The sequence below is a fragment of the Arachis hypogaea genome, chromosome 12, assembly GCF_003086295.3.
Source record: "Arachis hypogaea cultivar Tifrunner chromosome 12, arahy.Tifrunner.gnm2.J5K5, whole genome shotgun sequence".
Classification (NCBI taxonomy): Eukaryota; Viridiplantae; Streptophyta; class Magnoliopsida; order Fabales; family Fabaceae; genus Arachis; species Arachis hypogaea.
The window spans coordinates 40577213-40596593 of record NC_092047.1 but is presented as its reverse complement, the minus strand read 5'-3'; the positions used below and the strand labels follow the sequence as shown (position 1 = coordinate 40596593).

At 35.4% G+C, this 19381-nt stretch overlaps 1 protein-coding gene across 1 annotated transcript; it reads right to left on the bottom strand.

Annotated features, from left to right (window-relative positions):
* Positions 1-330: 330 nt before the first annotated feature.
* Positions 331-1169, bottom strand: LOC112729231 (uncharacterized). Its single transcript, XM_072210450.1, has 5 exons — positions 1050-1169; positions 865-942; positions 712-777; positions 565-633; positions 331-489 (listed from the first exon to the last, which is right to left on the bottom strand). Exons 2-5 carry the CDS (start codon positions 939-941, stop codon positions 363-365), a joined length of 339 nt encoding a protein of 112 aa, XP_072066551.1. The 5' UTR covers position 942; positions 1050-1169; the 3' UTR covers positions 331-362.
* Positions 1170-19381: the final 18212 nt, after the last annotated feature.

Below are 19381 nucleotides of genomic sequence, written 5' to 3'. Positions count from 1 at the left end.
GTGTGTCCTTGAGAGGAAGGACCATCACTTCCCAAGTTCACAGCCGGTATTCTAAAACAGATTTCATGTTATTCAGACAAAATAAGATACAGGTATAAAATACACCCAAATGAATGCACAAGATACAACCAACCGAATGGACAATATACACCCAACACAACAAAGTTAATATTCCAACTTATTAAACAACATACACCCAACTTGATCCACACAATACACCCAAATGGTTCCTCAAGACACACCCAAATCATGATAACAAGATTTTATTAAATAATAAAGCTTCTTACGTTTCAGACGACACATAGCGACCTTCTGTCGATCGCAGGTCAGGTTGGTTCTCGCTGCGAAACAAGAAACAATTATTAGCATACAAAACACAACAAAATATGAAATAGACAGCCCAGCAAGACATACCCCTCTGCAGCAGATTTATCAACGTTTTGCCCTAGCCATTCATCCAGTTCGTCACTTGATATTTCATATGTCTCACTACATTCATAAAAGAAGATGTTAACAAAAATAATTACGACGATAGACGGTAATATAGCTTACGAGGTACTGTACCCGTCAAAGTATTGGTCTTCTTTAGGAGGTGAATCCTCCACGAGAACTTTTTTCTTTTTTGGTTGTGTTCTGGGTGGAAAAAAAAGAGTACCAATCAGAAATAAAAAATTAATTTTATCACAGAATATTATGCAAAGAAGTGCTTACTTTTTTGGTGTTGTTTTTGTTTTTTTCTTCTCCTTCTCCTTCTCTGCAGGTGATGATTCTTCGCTCCTATAAGTTAATAATAGACACTTCAGTTAATACACGAAATCTTTATAATGAAGCCAAAAGAAAGGAGTAATAATTTCAGGACATTACTCATCACTTTGTTCAGATTCAGATTCTGAATCAGAATCTGGCTCCTCTTGCCTCTGCTTTCTTTTTCTGGAGTCCATTCTAGAAGGCAAACAATGATTATTTAGAACATACTAAAAATACACCCAACGTGATCAACAAAATACACCCAACTCGAAAAAGAAATTACACCCAAGTATGGTACTTACTTTTTCCCCTTTTTGATGGGGTGTTTTCTTGCTGAATCCTCTGAGTCTTGTTGAGTCTCAGACTCAGAGGTAGAAGTGTCACTGTCAGTAGCTGTTTCTGTCTCCGAAGACGATGTTGGACTCGCCTTCCTTTTTTTGTTTTTTTTATTTCTTGTTTTTTTTTTCTTTTTTTTCTTTTTTTTTTCATTTTTTCTCTTGCTCTTGTCTCCGCCATCTTCACAATCCCCTGAAACATGAGATATTTTAGCTAGCAGCATTCAGGTAAATAAAATACAAGCAACATATTATGTTTACTTACCAAAATTTCTTCTCTTTCTGCAGTCATTCTTTCCACCAACTGCTCCTTAGTCCAGTTGGCAATCCAAGGCTTTGGTGGTCTTTCAGCCCTCTTCTTGCCTTTGTTTTCAGAAAGATGAAAGTATATTATCATGAGGGCAAAGAGGCAGCCATCAATTGCCTTCTTCTTCTTCTCCTGGTAGTCTGTGATGCCCTTAATCAAGAAGGTCAAAACATGCCCTCCCCCCCCCCAGTTTCTCTCCGATATGCCGTCCATCTTAAAAATTGGGGCGAGGTGCACGGGCGATATTTTGTTTATTGTCGTTGGCAAAAGGAACGCCATCTGTATGTAGAGGATGAATATCCTCTTGAACATCAGGCGTTCCTCTTCGCTGCCAACGCCTATTTCCATCATTTCATCGGTAAGACTTTTGAGGGTCTTACCCTGGAATCTTCTATAAATTATTTTGTCATCATCAGAAAGTTGCTTATACTCAACTTTCTCAGGAAACAGATTTCCTACAAAAAAGAAAACAACAAAGTATCAAAATCGATTCAAAAACACCCAAGCATCAACCTTAAATACACCCAATCATGAACTTAATATACACCTATAGTTACCTGTTGCATTGATGCCAAACGCATCACCTATTGTCTTTGGTGTTATTTGGAAAGAACCATATCCTGTCTTCAGTCTGTTCTCCCCAAGTTTGAAGTTGTTTGCCAGTTCCCTTAAGAGTTGGTGATCCACCCTTAGAGGTGGGACGTGCATCAACCCACCAAATCCGAGATCCCTGACAATTGCCTTCTTCTCCTCAGTCATGTTTCTGAACTTATCACTCAGGAGATGTGTGGCACACTTAAGGTCTTTCGTTTGGTTTCTTGCTGCCATTTTATCTGAAACGAAAAATACACCCAAAGATATCAGTAAGATACACCCATATATAAGAGTCAGATACACCCATTAATAACAGTAAGATACACCCACAGATATGATTCAGATACACTCATTGATAACAGTGAGATACACCCATAGATATGATTCAGATAAATCCATATATATCAGTCAGGTATCACTCAAACATGCTTCAATATCAAATTAATTGAGATATCAGTAAGATACATGCATATATGAGTCAGATACACCCATTGATAACAGTGAGATACACCCATATGTAAGAATCAGATACACCCATTGATAACAGCTAGATATTATTCAGATACATTCATATATATATCAGTCAGATATCAGTCAAACATGCTTCAATATCAAGCCACATTACAAGTTCAAGCAGTATACACCCCCCAATCTACGGAATAAACCCCCAAAAATCAACAACAGTAGCAGGAGAACTTAGAACAAGAACGTAGAATGACGTAGAACTTAGAAGAACGACGTAGAACTTAGAACAGTGTAACAAAGAAGCAAGAATAGTAGCCCAGTAAACCCTAGAAGAACGACGTAGAAGAAAAGTAGAATATACAGTAATCTTAATGAACTTACGTTGAGTGTTGTTGCTTTGTTTTCTCTTCAGATTCTTCACGGAGAGTTTGATGTTGTTTTGATGGAGGTTTCGAACAACAATTTGTATATTTTGAACTTTGATTTTTGCTCGAAAATGGGAGCGTTTCCTTGTTTTCGAAGCGTTTTGAGAAGTGGAAAAAGTGGAGGAAGTGGAAGAGTCTGCCATACGTAACCGTTTGTGTTGAGCGCGTGATTTTGACGCGCCATGTTATGCTTCTTTATGCGCGTGTCTTCGATTTGGGCTGGGCCAACTTGGATGCTTGTATACTTGTATGTGTAGCAGGCCCGATATTTAAATGGGATAGTTTATTACTTTTATTTTAGTCTATATTAAGTGTAAGTTTTATTACATATTCATATATTTATATTTTATACTTTTTTTTTTTTAAGAAAAATGCTACTTGATATTGTTATATTACGATACACAGTATACATATTAAGTTACTGATAAATAATGTTTTTAGGTGTATAATGTACTAAAATATAATTAATTAATGATACACATAATAACACTACTATCTAATAGCTATTTAAAAAGCAAAAAATTATATTTTAAAATTTTTAAAAACAATCAGAATTTGTCTTATTTAATATCTATTTAGAGAGTGAAAGAAGAAGAGATTTGGTGATGGTCCAGTCATTGGCAAGGAAGATTTGATTTACCTACAAGGCTACAGTGATGGTCCGGTCACTGGGAAGGGAGGTGCGGCTACTAGCAGCAGCATAGGAGTGGACAATGGAAGCCTGGTCCCGATGGTGATTCGATCTAGGGGTGGTAATGAGTAGGGTAGAGTAGGGTTTGAACCCAACCCTAACTATATCCGCGGGTTGAGTTTTTAACCAACACTCAATCATATCCTACTCGCGGATTGAGAAAAATCCAACCCTAATCCTACCCGTACTCAATCTGCGGGTATCCAACCCTACCTGCGGTTGACAAAAAGAAATATTATAATGACACAAGTATCTTATAAATAACACAGGTATCTCATACACAACATAACCATCAAATAACACAAGTTATCTCATGAGCATTCAAATAACATAAGTATTCAAACAAGACAAATTATCCCACAAATAACACAAATATCTCATACACAACATAACCATCAAATATTAAATTACACATAAGTCTTTGTCTAAGTAAATAACATAAACATAAATAAAATTATTTGATTTCATGTCTCCATAAACATTCCATTTGTTACAACATCACTAGTCTATGACTTCAGATACAGCATTATCATCATCATCATTTACAGTTTGATAATAAAGTTTTTCACCTAAAAATCAAAGATAATAAATTTATTTATTAATCAATCTATATATAAATTTAACATTACCATAAACAAATAGAAAAATCAAATCATAAATAACTTCTTTGACGATATGCTACCCACAATCAGTTTTAATTATACATAAGAGCTTTCACAGAGAATTGGTGACAGAGAATTGTGTGATAACTTAATTATAAAATGTAAAATCATAAATTCGAACCAAATAATTTTTTATTAAATTGTAATTCAAATATAAATATTAATTTGTAAATCAAATGAATTTCTGGTAAGAATTAATTTGGAACACAACAATCCATTTTCAATCTAATTCATTTTAAATTGAATCAAATTTATTTTAAAATTATTTTATTCCAAACAAACCTAACAAAAGCAATATTATCTTAAATGGATTGGAAAATAGGGGTGTTCATGAAGATAATGGCTGGACTAAGAATTTGGTGGAAGTAGCTAAAGTTCAGATAATTGATTCTATTATTTGAGCTACATAATAACACTTGAGTCTCCATTACTAAATAATTCATCAAAAATATTTTTAGACTATTAACCCAATTAAAACTATATTTATCATCACTAAAAATATTATTATTATTTACTAAACTCAACAATAACATATACATATACAATACATTTAGTACATCAAATCATACATCATAATCATATCATATATTATTGTCACATATAAAGTGCCTTGCCGCCCTATTAGGATTTTTTAGTGCCATGTAGGGTTAGCATAATTTGTTTCGATTTTTGGTGAGTACTGTGACCGAGACTCTGATAACTGAATTCATCGTCTAACTGCTTTAGCAATTGATTTATTGATTTTGCGATCCAATTAATTTAAGAAAAATATAACCAACAATATTTTTAAATAATGTAAATTAATAGAGTTAAAAGAATAAATTAACTTTAAATTTAATTAATAGCATTAAATTAGAATGTAATGTATTTTGATGTGATTAGTGGTTGTTCATGTTGTTCAAAATAATTATTGTTTATCTAATATTTTCCTTGATTTAATTATGATTTAATCAAGATAACTGAATTATAATAAAATAATATATAAAAATGTAAATAAACACATAAAAATATAAACATATTCTAATATAAATTTTAAAAGTACACAAATTAAAAGTATAATATCAACTAAAATCACAAAAATCTATATAAACACAATTTTGAAAATTAAACTCATATTAAACGATCGATTAAAACTACCGATTTAAAAGTTTAGAGATATAATTTTTTAGTTGAGATTCAACCAAGTTATATTTAAAATAAACAATATATTTAATATTTAATTATATACAAAATTAATGTATTATATATATATATATATATATATATATATATTATGAAATAAAAAAAGAGTAATTAAAAAACATCTTTATTAGTTAATATTATTACAAATAATAATAAGAATCGCGAGAGTTTTTTTTTTTAAAACAATACACAATTGATATATGATTTGATTTAGTTAATACTTTTTAGTTTTTATTATTTAAAGCTATTTTTTTTTTCATAACTAATATATACCGGTCCTTTAACTTTTGGTGTTTAAATTGATATATATTTCTTTTGCTTTATCTTAAAAGTTATAACTTATAAGTGAAAATTTGTTTAATAAAAATAATTCAACCACTAGCTATAGGCTTGACCCAATAACCAAGAAATATGAAGAAAGTTGTCCATGTGGCCTAATGTGCAAATCAAATAATTTCTTTAGACAAAATTTGTGGTGCTTCTCTTAAAATAGGAGCATGGTACTATTTTGATGGTCTATAATACACACCAGAGTTATTAGAACTGGACTGGATCGGTCGGTTTGATTAAAAAATCAATAAATTTGTGGTCTGACCAATTTAGTTAGTAAATTAGACCGAATTTACACTCGAATCGGTTAATGATGGTCAAACTCGTTAAAAATCGGCCGGTTCGCACTACAGAATGAATAAACCCGCACGGGTCTACGATCCACCCGCTCGCCGCCAAATCATAATAGGAGCTCCCGTCCACTACAACTCTAAAAATGTTTAAAGGAGGGTTCGAAAACAGGACAACGTGCTATTGCGCCATCTTGTTTTTTGAACTGGACAACGGTGGTCAAATCTGTTAAAAATCGGCCAAAAATTGGCTACAGGACAAAGTCTATACAACGCCTCCCCCTTGTCACTCCGCCATCTTGTTTCTTAATAATATATGTTACAAAAAATTAAATAGGAAAAATACTAAATCAGTATCTGAAAGATTCTGATGTTGATAAAATAGTACCTAACTTTTATTATTAACAAAATAGCCCTTGCAAAATTTTAAAATTTGACAAAATTACCCAACCGTAAAAAGATGACGTCACAGTAAATGAAAAATGATAATGTGGCCGTCGACAGATAGCTCCGATGATGGCAGAGAGCTTCGGCGATGTTTCTAGTCTTCTTCTTCTTCACCATGGCGGAAGGGGACGCAGCAGCAGAATGCTCCCATGGCGGAGGAGACGCTTCTTCTTGCCATGGCGAAAGGAGATGCAACTATGAGGTTGTATCATGGCAGAGGGGACGCTTCTTTGCCACAACGGAAGGGGACGCAGTGGCGAGATGCTACCATTAACGAAAAGGACGCGGAAGCAATGCAACGGCATGTTGAAGAAGAAGAAATGACGAACATGAGAACGCGACGAGGTATTACTGCCATGGCGGAAGGGGACGCAGTGACGTGCCATGGCGGTCTGGCAGAAAAGGATGCGAAAATGGACACATCGGCGTGTTGAAGAAAAAGAAGAAGGTTGCAGGAGTTCTTTGCTACCATCGGAGCTCTCTTCCGACGGTCACATCAGCGTTTTTCATTCACGATTGGGTGATTTTGTCAAATTTTAAAATTTTTTATGGACTATTTTATCAAAAACAAAAGTCAGGAACAATTTTGTCAGCATCAGAATCTTTCGAGTACCGATTTGGTATTTAACAATAAACCATGAATAATTTTATTTTATCCTTTTAACCATGGATTGACACGAATACCAAACAAGTAACATCACATGTGATGGTTTTCGGTGGCTAAGAGAAGGGGGGTTGAATCTTAGCCCCTTTTTCACTTAATGACACTTGCTGGTCTTTGAAACAACTTCTGGAGACCTTTTGATTTTTGTCTCGTACCCAGCCACGAGACTTTTTCCTTTTATCTCGTAACCCGGCACGAGATATTTTTCAGTTTTATCTTCTGTGCAGCAGAAACAGAAATGGAGTAGAAGAGAGAGAAAATTACACCAAGATATATCCTGGTTCAGCTGCTAAGTGCAGTGCAGCCTACATCCAGTCTCCATCACAACAATGATGGAATTTCACTATAATCATCATGATTACATACACCAATTCTCACTAGGAACTACCCTTCCTATCCAGGACAAGTCCAGAATCTAATCCCCAATCCTGAACTTGACTTGGTCACTGCCAAGCTTTCAACTGCTAAGTGCTAACCCAACTTGCAAGGGGATTCCCACAGAATCATGAAACACAACACAGATGTACAAAGGACGTCTAAGGACATCTATGGCTTTTTCTTTTAATTTTACACTCACTGCCTTTTTCCGCTCTATGAATTTTTCTTACAAACCTCACTGTTTGCCTTTTTCCATGAGACTCAAGACAGAAAAAATTAAATAGAAAAATACATGAAACACATTGAAGGAGAAGAACTTATGTTAGCTTGGGTTGCTATGAGAACTCTGTGCCTTGCACTCTCACTCCTTGCTTCAAGCCCTGGCTGTTCTCCCTTATACAGAGGGGAAAGCCTCCACGGTTGAAACCAAATGAACCAAGCTAAACTTCTTCTTCTTCATGCAAAACCGGTTCGGCCAGAGAGAGAGAGAAGAGATAACCGAATGCTAAAACCAACATGCAATTACCTCTGAGTCTTCCCTTTACACCAAGCTTCATCAATCCAAGCCATCCATCTTGACTTGCACTCTAAGAAGGATTCCTAGCCCTTGATGCCTCTTGATGCATGACAGCTCCTCCTGCTCCACTTTTGCTTCCTCCTTCACGTAGCCTTCCTAGCTACCTTCTGTCATGAGTGAAAACAAAGCAAAGACGAGCCATCCCTATGAGATCTTCTTCCTCTGACTGAAATCTTCTTCATCCATTTTTGGTATGGAGAGGTTGAGCTTACTTCACCAAATCTTACCTCCTTTGGTGAAGATCTCAGCCACAACATACTTTTGTTTTTTTTTTCTTGCCATCATTACAATGGTCTTTAGCTTTCTTCTAGCTTCTTCTTCTTTTAGGTGGTAGCTCAAAATTTTCTCCATAGTTGCTGTGATATAACCGAAGGAAGAAGAGCTGAGAGAGAAGAAAGAGAAATTTGAACAATAATTAATGGATTTGATAAAGTGAAATAAGTTTCACACTTCTCTTTGCTTTAGGTAGCGTGCAGCATCGTTAAACCCATCAAATCATTTTTCTCTTTCTCTTTCATGTTTCCAATGCCTATATTAACTTCACTTTAATAAAATTTGAATTCCACCACATGATAGAAATGAGATCCGTTGGAAGCATGAAACAAAATATTTGCTTTCTCTCAATCGTTGGTTTCGGACCAAGCCTTGGGTTTTCATCTAAAATTTGAATTGGGCTAATAATAATGTTAATAGAATCTGGCCCATAAACAAAATATTGATTCAGCCAAACAATTTAACCAAGGCTGAAAGTAAAATTCATATTTGGGCTTGCAACAATTTTTCTTTTCTTTTCGGCCCAATCAAAACCTGCACAGTAAAATTATTTTAATTAACTTATATGAGTTGAAATCAAATTAATAATTTTACAATTAATCATATTAATAATGTTTAGTCATCACTAATATTAATTTATAGTTTTCCAAACTCATCAATCTCCCCCTTAATGACAAACATTATTAAAAATTGAAATGGAAAGAGATAAAAAATTAGAGTACTCACTTTATGAATACTTGGATTCCTTCCTTTCCAATTGTTACATGGCTCCCCCTTAATGTATGCTATTTTACCAAGGGAAGCTTTACCTGTAACTTTTGAAATCAAGCTTAAAGCAACTATGTTATTCAACATATAAAATTCTGCAATGTTGAATGGCTTGATTTATGAGCAGAGTTGAGGATAAACAAGACTTAATTTGTTATCATAAAATTTTTTGCTCAATCTAAACAATCAAAAAATAAGGTATGCTTGAGTACCTTCAGAGTACTTTTCAATATTCAAAACTCAACATACTTTGGATCAAAACAGATTCTTGTAAAAAGCAGTTTCTTGCCAAAAGAATTTGCCAAACAATAATTTACAATCTATGAAACTGTTTCAGGTCATTATCCAAACTGAATAAGATTTGCAGATTATTAAACTAAAAATACCAAAGTTTTAAACAAACTTATCACAACCAAAAACAAATCATGATAACCATAAACCTGCAAAATTAGTATAAAAAAAAACATAAAACAGAGCAACACAATCAGAACATCACATGTACAGGGGTAATCATGAATCAACTTGATTTCAGCCCCTGTTTTTAGTTCTAGTCACTTTTCAAGCAAAGCAACCTTTCAATTTTTCAGCAAAACAAACCCTTTCAATTTTTTAGCATTTCCTCCCCCTTTTGTCATCAAAGGGGACCTGCAAAGAAATTACAATGGTAAGAAAAATATCCAAAATATTACCAGCAACAAAATAACAGAGTATCACAAATCAAAAGTATCACAAGTATAAAGTATCCATAACAACCTACAATAGTATCAAAATAAGCCAAACAAAGCCAGAAATCAACAATAAACACAGTGATCAATCATCAAATAAATTGTACTCATAGCCATCTGCATCATCATCACTGGCAGCCCCCCAGCTCTTCTTCAAAACTCTGCAGCATTAGACCCACCCTGTCTTTGCACTTCATCCAAGCCCTTTCGTTTTCATAAGCTTGCTTGCGGGCCGCCTTGTATGATTGCACCATTAGTTTGGACATGTTGGAGAACTTAGTAAGAATTTCCTTGATCGATTCTATCGTCTTGGAAGACTCAGATGGCCGACTCTCAAACTCACTATCAGAGAGTATAGATTTTTTCCCTTTGTTGCCTTTCATTGTACCTGTAACTCCTCTTCCTTTAATGATTGAGACCTTATTCTCTACAGCTTCATTTGTTAGATCAACTTTAAAATATTCAAAAATACTGGTGAGAAACATGCCATAGGGTAGATTTACCTTTTTGGTACTTTTAACAGATTTCCACATATGCCTTATCATAAGGTATGCAAAAGAAATAGGAGAGGAAGTAACAATAGCAAAAAGTACAAGAGAGTAAGAAATAGTTACTCTGTTGTGTGAACCACTTTGTGGAGTCAGAATATGAGTAATGATTCTATGTAGCAATGAGTTCTCGGGACTGAAGGCCTTGTGAGTAGGGATGGTGCCATCCAAGCCAGACAAGTTCTCACAAACTTGTTGCAGGGCAATCTTGTATGTGATTCCAACCCGAGAATCCCATTTTTCACACATGTACGCTCTTGGTCCCTTATCAGTGTAGCTTAGGGCAGCGCTGATTGTCTCCGAGTTCAGAGTCATGTATACCCGCTTTACGTAGGAGTGAATGGTACCATCGATCAGCCTTATATTAGCATAAAATTCTCGTACCAATCCTGGGTAAATGGGTTTCTGAATATGGAGCAGAGGAGTCCATTTCAGATTCTCAAACAAAGGAAAAAAATTGATTCCTTTGGCTGCGAGTGAGTCCAGATTCGCTAAGTATGAGGCACATAAGTGGCGTTTCTCCAATACTTCCTTGTCGAACTCATAAGAGGCATACGAATTGAATCTTGCTGGATCATAGTGTGAATGAGGTTTGTTGTACTTATTTTTGAATTCCACTGATTCCAGATTGGCTGGTTCCCTCGAGTTATGTAACATAAATCTGTTGGTCTTCTGTGAACTTCGCCCAGGGGTTGCCTTCTTCGGCGGTGATGGAGGCGGTGAGGTGTGAAACTCCTCTTCCTCTTCAACCACGGATTCCTTCTTTTTTCTTGAGGAAGTCTTTGTTGCTATCACCTTTCTCCTCATGGTGTCCATTTTCTTGGATGATGGTGAGGGAGAGGATGAGGATGTGGAGTGAATGTGTATATGTGTGTGGGTTTGAGGGGTGGAAGATTTTTTGGAGAGAATGATTCATTCACTTTTCCTTGGAGCAGTTTTCTTTTTCATGATATTAAAAATGGAGAAGTGGAGAGGAGGAAGGTGAAGAGAGAACCGAAGTGAGTGGAGAGATGTGGGAGGTTAGGGAAGCATTAAATGCTAATGGGAGAGAGATAAGTGGAGTAGTTATTACCCATTATGGCGCGGTTATTAACCAGGGGAAGTTTCTTTTTTGAAATTAAAACTGAAGAGTTGGCTCCTAGAATCAAGGGATGAGAAAAGGGAAAAGATTTGATTTGACAACTTAAAAAATTGTGATTAACACAAAGAGGGACTCAAAAACTGGTCAGAGTAAGGTCAAAGAAATTTGGTGGGTCCAAGATAATTAATGTCTGCGCAGTCTCCCCCTGTATCATGGCCCGTTCAACACATCCTGAAATTTGTCTCCTGCTTTCCTACGAGACAAAACCAACAGAATAAAAAAAAATTTCACAAGGTATCAATAGAACTTAAATCTATCATTCACAAACTTTTTCTCAAAGAGCAGAATCTGTCTTCACAGAGGGGTTTTGTAAAAATGTCAGCAAGTTGGTCTTCAGATTTTACAAATTGAATATCAATAGTACCCTTTTGCACATGTTCTCTAATAAAATGATATTTGATTTCAATGTGCTTAGTTCTTGAGTACAAAACAGGGTTTTTAGAAATGTTTATAGCACTCATGTTATCAGAAAATAAGGGTATACTATTGATTTTTAATTTGTAATCTTCCAACTGCGTTTTCAACCAAATTAGTTGTGAACAACATGCAGATGCAGAAATATATTCAGTTTCAGCTGTGGATAGAGCCACTGTAGCTTATTTTTAGCTTGACCACATGTTGAGTGAGCTTCCAAGGAAGCAACACATGCCGGATGTGCTCCTTCTATCCACCCTATCTCCCGCATAATTTGCATCATAAAACCCTACTGTACAACGATCATCAGATTTTGGATACCATAAGCCATAATCACTAGTTCCCTTAATGTATCTAATGATGCGCTTAATGGCTGAAAGATGGAATTCTTTTGGGTGAGATTGAAATCTTGAACATACACCCACACTTTGAACAATATCCGGTCTAGAGGAGGTAAGGTACATAAGAGATCCTATCATTCCTCTATACCGTATTTCATCCACATCTTTTCCATTATCATCCTTTTCAAGTTTAGTGTTTGGATGCATTGGTGTTCCCATTGGTTCAGAATTTTCTAAGCCAAATTTCTTGATTAGTTCTTGTGCATACATTCCTTGGTGAATAAAGGTACCACTAGGAGTTTGTTTAATTTGGAGGCCAAGAAAGAAAGTTAGCTCTCCCATTAAACTCATTTCAAACTCACTAGTTATGAGTTTTCCAAACTCTTCACACAAGGACTCATTGGCCGACCCAAACACAATGTCATCCACATAAACTTGAACTAGGAGAATATCATCATTAGATGCTTTAATAAATAAAGTTGTGTCGGTGGTACCCCTTTGAAATTGATTTTCCAACAAGAAGGCACTAAGCCTTTCATACCAAGCTCTTGGAGCTTGTCTAAGGCCATAAAGAGCCTTTGAGAGTTTGAAAACATGGTTTGAAAATTCTTTATCTTCAAAATCGGGGGGTTGTGCCACAAACACTTTTCTATCAATAAAGCCATTAAGAAAAGCACATTTTACATCCATTTGAAACATTTTAAAACCCTTATAGGCAGCATAGGCAAGAAGCAATCTAATTGCTTCCATTCTTGCTACCGAAGCAAAAGACTCATCAAAATCTATACCCTCTTCTTGATCGTAACCTTGAGCCACTAATCTAACCTTGTTATGAACAACTTTTCCATCCTCACCTAATTTATTTTTGAAAACCCACTTAGTACCCGTAACCTTCTTACCATCCGGATGAGGTACTAGTGTCCAAACCTCATTCTTGTCGAATTGAGCAAGCTCTTCTTGCATGGCTTTGACCCATGATGGATCTTCAAGATCTTGTTTTACATTGTTGGGCTCCATTTGTGACAGGAGGGTAAAATTGCTTGGTTCAGATTGTTTTTTGGTTGAGGATCTTGTTGTTATACCTTGAGAGGGATCAACAATGATAAAGTCATGAGGATAACCCCTCATGGACTTCCATTCTCTTGGCTTCCGGAGTGATGTTGAGCTTTGATGAGCTTCAGTGGTTCTTACTGTTTCAGATTCTCTTGCTGGCTCAGGAGACAAAATGGAAATGTCTTTTCCATTCTGACGAGACAAAACTGGACTGACAGATTCTTCATTTTGAGCAGACTTGGGATTTTCTTCGCTAGTTTCCTTGTTGACAACATCTTCACAATCTATATCATCTTCTATCACAGCACTGGGAATTAAATTAGAATCACAAAAAGAGACATGTGTGGATTCCTCTATGGTCCTATGTTCCTTGAGGTAAATTCTATAGGCCTTGCTAGTGGTGGAGTATCCAACAAACATCCCCTCATAGGATTTTGGATCAAATTTACCAAGGTTTTCTTTATTGTTAAGTACAAAGCATTTGCATCCAAAAACATGGAAATACTTAAGATTTGGAGGGGTTCCTTTCCATAGCTCATAAGGAGTTTTCTTCAACCCTTTTCTAATAATGGTCCTATTCAAAATGTAACAAGCTGTATTTACAGCTTCAACCCATAGAAATTTTAGAATCTCATTCTCACAAAGCATGGCCTAGTCAATTCTTGAAGGCTTCTATTCCTTCTCTCAACCACGCCATTTTGTTGAGGGGTTCTAGGGCATGAAAAGTTATGAGGAATTCCAAAATCATCACAGAATTTTTCAAAATCTTGGTTTTCAAATTCTTTTCCGTGATCACTTCTCAAATGGGCAATTTTTAAATCCTTCTCATTCTGAATTTTTTTGCAAAGGGTTGAGAAAGCATGGAAAGCATCATTTTTACGAGCAAGAAAAAGTACCCAACCAAATCTAGAGTAATCATCCACCACTACTAGACCATAGTGTTTACCTCCTAAACTTTGAGTTCTTGTTGGACCAAAAAGATCAATGTGTAACATCTCTAATGGCCTTTTGGTTGAAATTCCATCTTTTGGTTTAAAAGAGGATTTTACTTGTTTGCCTAATTGTCAAGCATCACAAGTAAGATCCTTATCAAATTTGATATTTGGAATTTCTCTAACCAAATTTTTCTTGACTAGGTTAGAAATTTGGTACATGCTAGCATGACCCAATTTTCTATGCCATAGCTATTTTTCAAATTCAAGAGAAGTAAAACATGTCACTTTTTATTCTTTCAAGTCCTCGAGAGTCAATCGATACACATTATTGCACCTTTTAGCCTCAAACAAAATATCCCCAGTTTTTTCACATACAACTAAGAACATAAACTTTCTAAAAATAACTTCATATCCTAGATCACACAATTGACTTACACTAAGTAAATTATGTTTCAAACCATTTACAAGAAGAACATCATTTATACAAGATGAGAAGCTTTTACCAACTTTTCCAATGGCCACTATCTTTCCTTTACTATCATCACCGAAAGTGACAAATCCTCCATCATACTCATCAAGCTTTATGAAGAAGGTTGTCTTTCCGGTCATATGCCTAGAGCATCCGCTGTTCATGTACCACATATTGTCCTTCCGCTTGGATGCTAGGCATACCTACAAAATGAGGTCAAGTGACCTTAGGTATCCAAATCTTCTTGGATCCTTTCACGTTAAACCATCTCTTATGTCCCAATCATTATAATAAAAAACAACTTTGTAAACTTTATCACCAATCATCCTTTCACCAAAGAAGCATTGAATGGGAAAATGTCCATTTCGGTTACATAGTCTACAAAACCTTGGAGTTGCTGTTTTGTTAAAGCTTGTTGGGTTTTGAAACCTTGTATCATTAGAAGATGAGGCAATGTTTTCAAAATAAGATTTCTCAACAGATTTAAAGAAGCCCAAGCCAGCTTTATCATAAAGAGGTTTTTGACTAGCCAAGATTTGATTTAGATTTTCAGAACTTTGAGTGAACTTGGCTAAGTCTTCTTTAAACCTTTTGACCTCTTTAAGCAACTCTTCATTTTCTTTAAAACAATTTACATATGCAATAACATAATGATCACTTTTACAGCTCCTAAGTTGGGTTTTTAACTACTTGTTTTCTTCAACAAGATCAACAGCAGTTTCAGCCTCCCTTAGTTTTTCTTTGAGAAAACCATTTTCTGCTTTAAGAATGGTGATTTGTTGTTCAAGATCTTGATTATCCAGCAAGAAGCATCTAATTTTTTCAGAAAGGTGGTTTATCATAAGATAAAGAGCTTCAGTGTTAGGGTTATGAATGACTACCTGTTCAACGTGGTCTGCCATAAGACATGGTTGAGACTTGGTTTCGGATTCTTCGTCATCTTCAGAATCGTTTTCCAAGTCCTCCCAAGAGGCCATCAGACCTTTCTTCTTTCCCTTCTTTGGCTTCTCTTCTTTCTTCAATTTAGGACAATCTGATTTGAAATGCCTAGTTTCTTTGCAGTTATAACATATCACCTTGCTGAGATCTTTTCTTTGTTTCCTAGAACTGCTTCCCTAGCTTCTTTCCTTGAACTTCACCATTTTCCTGAATTTTTTGGCAAACAACACAAATTCATTTTCAGAGGAATTATCACTGGATTCATCATCCAGGGGGTTAGTAATAGATGTAAAAGCAATTCCTTTCTTTTTTGAATCTTTTTTTCAAATAAGTGTTTTCAAAAGCAAGTAGGTTTCCTCTCAAGTCATCACATGTAATGGAATCTAGACCACTACTCTCAGATATGATTAAAGCTTTAGTTTCCCACTCTTTAGTGAGACATCTTAGAATTCTCCTCACAAGCACAGAATCAGGATACATAATTCCCATAGCATCCAAGCCAGCAATGATGATGTTGAATCTTTCAAACATTTCATCTATTGATTCTCCTTCCTTCATTGAGAACATTTCATATTCTCTGTTCAACATGTCTATCCTGGTCTTCTTTACTATGGTGGTTTCTTCATGAGTGATTTGAAGTTTGTCCCATATTTCCTTTGCCGTTGTGCATCGTGATACCCGTCGGTATTCCTCGAATCTGATTCCACAGTTGAGCAAGTTGACAGCCTTAGAATTGAGCTCCACCTTCTTTCTGTCTTCTTCGGTCCAGTTGGCTTCTGGTTTAAGAGAAATTATTCTTTCAGCACTTGTGACGGTTGGAAATTGAGGACCCTCAAGAATGATCTTCCATAGTCTGTAATCTACTGCTTGCACAAAAATCTTCATTCTCTCCTTCCAATTGGTGTAGTTTTTCCTATTGAAAAGAGGAGGTCTGTTGCTTGACTGTTCTTTTGTCAGGTTGTAAGACACCAGGTTTGAGCCACTGTTTTCTGCCATCTGGATCTTTTCTCCAAACTGCAAAGCTTGATCTCTTTGAGACCAAGCTCTGATACCAATTGATGGTTTTCAGTGGCTAAGAGAATGGGGGTTGAATCTTAGCCCATTTTTCACTTAATGACACTTGCTGGTCTTTGAAACAACTTCTGGAGACTTTTTTATTTTTGTCTCGTACCCAGCCACGAGACTTTTTCCTTTTATCTTGTAACCCGGCACGAGATATTTTTCAGTTTTATCTTCTATGCAGCAGAAACAGAAATGGAGTATAAGAGAGAGATAATTACACCAAGATATATCCTAGTTTAGCTGCTAAATGCAGTGCAGCCTACATCCAATCTCCATCACAACAATGATGGAATTTCACTATAATCATCATGATTACATACACCAATTCTCACTAGGAACTACCCTTCAATCCTGAACTTGACTTGGTCACTGCCAAGCTTTCAACTGCTAAGTGCTAACCCAACTTGTAAGGGGATTCCCACAGAATCATGAAACACAACACAAATGTACAAAGGACCTCTAAGGACATCTATGACTTTTTCTTTTAATTTTGCACTCACAGCCTTTTTTTCGCTCTATGACTTTTTCTTACAAACCTCACTGTTTACCTTTTTCCATGAGACTGAAGACAAAAAAATTAAACAGAAAAATACATGAAACACATTGAAGGAGTAGAACTTCTGTTAGCTTGGGTAGCTATGAGAACCCTGTGCCTTGCATTCTCACTCCTTGCTTCAAGCCCTGGCTGTTCTCCCTTATATAGAGGGGGAAGCCTCCACGGTTGAAATCAAATGAACCAAGCTAAACTTCTTCTTCTTCAGGAAAAACCGGTTCGGCCAGAGAGAGAGGAGAGATAACCGAATGCTAAAACCAACATGCAATTACCTCTGAGTCTTCCCTTTACACCAAGCTTCATCAATCCGAGCCATCCATCTTGAACTTGCACTCCAAGAAGGATTCCTAGCCCTTGATGCCTCTTGATGCATGACAGCTCCTCCTGCTCCACTTTTGCTTCCTCCTTCATGTAGCCTCCCTAGCTACCTTCTGTGATGAGTGAACACAAAGCAGAGACGAGCCATCCCTCTGAGATCTTCTTCTTCTGACCGAAATCTTCTTCATCCATTTTTGGTATGGAGAGGTTGAGCTTACTTCACCAAATCTTACCTCCTTTGGTGAAGATCTCAGCCACAACATACTTTTTGTTTTCTTTTTCTTGCCATCATTACAATGGTCTTTAGCTTTCTTCTAGCTTCTTCTTCTTTCAGGTGGTAGCTCAAAATTTTCTCCATAGTTGCTGTGATATGATCGAAGGAAGAAGAGAGATGAGAGAGAAGAAAGAGAAATTTGAACAATAATTAATGGATTTGATAAAGTGAAATAAGTTTCCCACTTCCCTTTGCTTTAGGTAGCGTGCAGCATCATTAAACCCATCAAATCATTTTTCTCTTTCTCTTTCATGTTTCCAATGCCTATATTAACTTCACTTTAATAAAATTTGAATTCCACCACATGATAGAAATGAGATCCGTTGGAAGTATGAAGCAAAACATTTGCTTTCTCTCAATCATTGGTTTCGGACCAAGCTTTGGGTTTTCATCTAAAATTTGAATTGGACTAATAAAATGTTAATAGAATCTGACCCATAAACAAAATATTGATTCAGTCAAACAATTTAACCAAGGCTGAAAGTAAAATTCATATTTGGGCTTGCAACAATTTTTCTTTTCTTTTCGGCCCAATCAAAACCTGCACAGTAAAATTATTTTAATTAACATATATGAGTTGAAATCAAATTAATAATTTTGTAATTAATCATATTAATAATGATTAGTAATCACTAATATTAATTTAGAGTTTTCCAAACTCATCAACATGATATATAAACATATTGATATATTGATATTGATTGTATTATCTTTTATTTTCTCTCGTTTATTTAAATTGAGAAAATATTTTGTATTAGTAACTAATTTATTCTCTTTTTGCACCATAAACTATATCTAAGAATTGATATTTGATTGTTATTAATATATTTTTGAAAACATGCATTTAACTTTTAATTTTATTTTTATAATTTTATATTTTCATTTAATTATGACCGGGTCAATAAGATATATCAATGACTCACCGATTGAACCAGTAACCCAGTAATCTAGTCGTATGACTGCTGACTGGGTCAATTATCGGTTCAGTTTTGATAACTATAATACATACCCAATGGTGTATTATTTTTGTAACCTTTAAATGTAAATCAACAGATAAAATTTTTTTTATAAAGTTACTTTTTATGTTTAAAAACATAAATTTTTTTATTTTTAATTTTTTATTACTTTTGCTTTTGAAAACAAGACTTTTTCTCTTGAGAAAACACGATGGCAATACTACCCGAACCTGCGGGTACTCACCCCGCTTCACCCGTTCGGGGCGGGTAACCCGACCCCGCCCTGCTATATATATAATATATATAATTTAATATATAATATGTATAATATATGTAAAATAATTAGTAAATGATTAATAATATTGTATCATATTTAAATTTTTACTTTAATTTATGTTATGTATGTGATGATGGTTATATAAATTTTGAAATTTAATTTTATTTATTGGATTTTAATAATTATAGGGGCGGGTAGGGGCGGGACGGGTACCCGCAGAGGCGGATTAGGGTTCAACGTT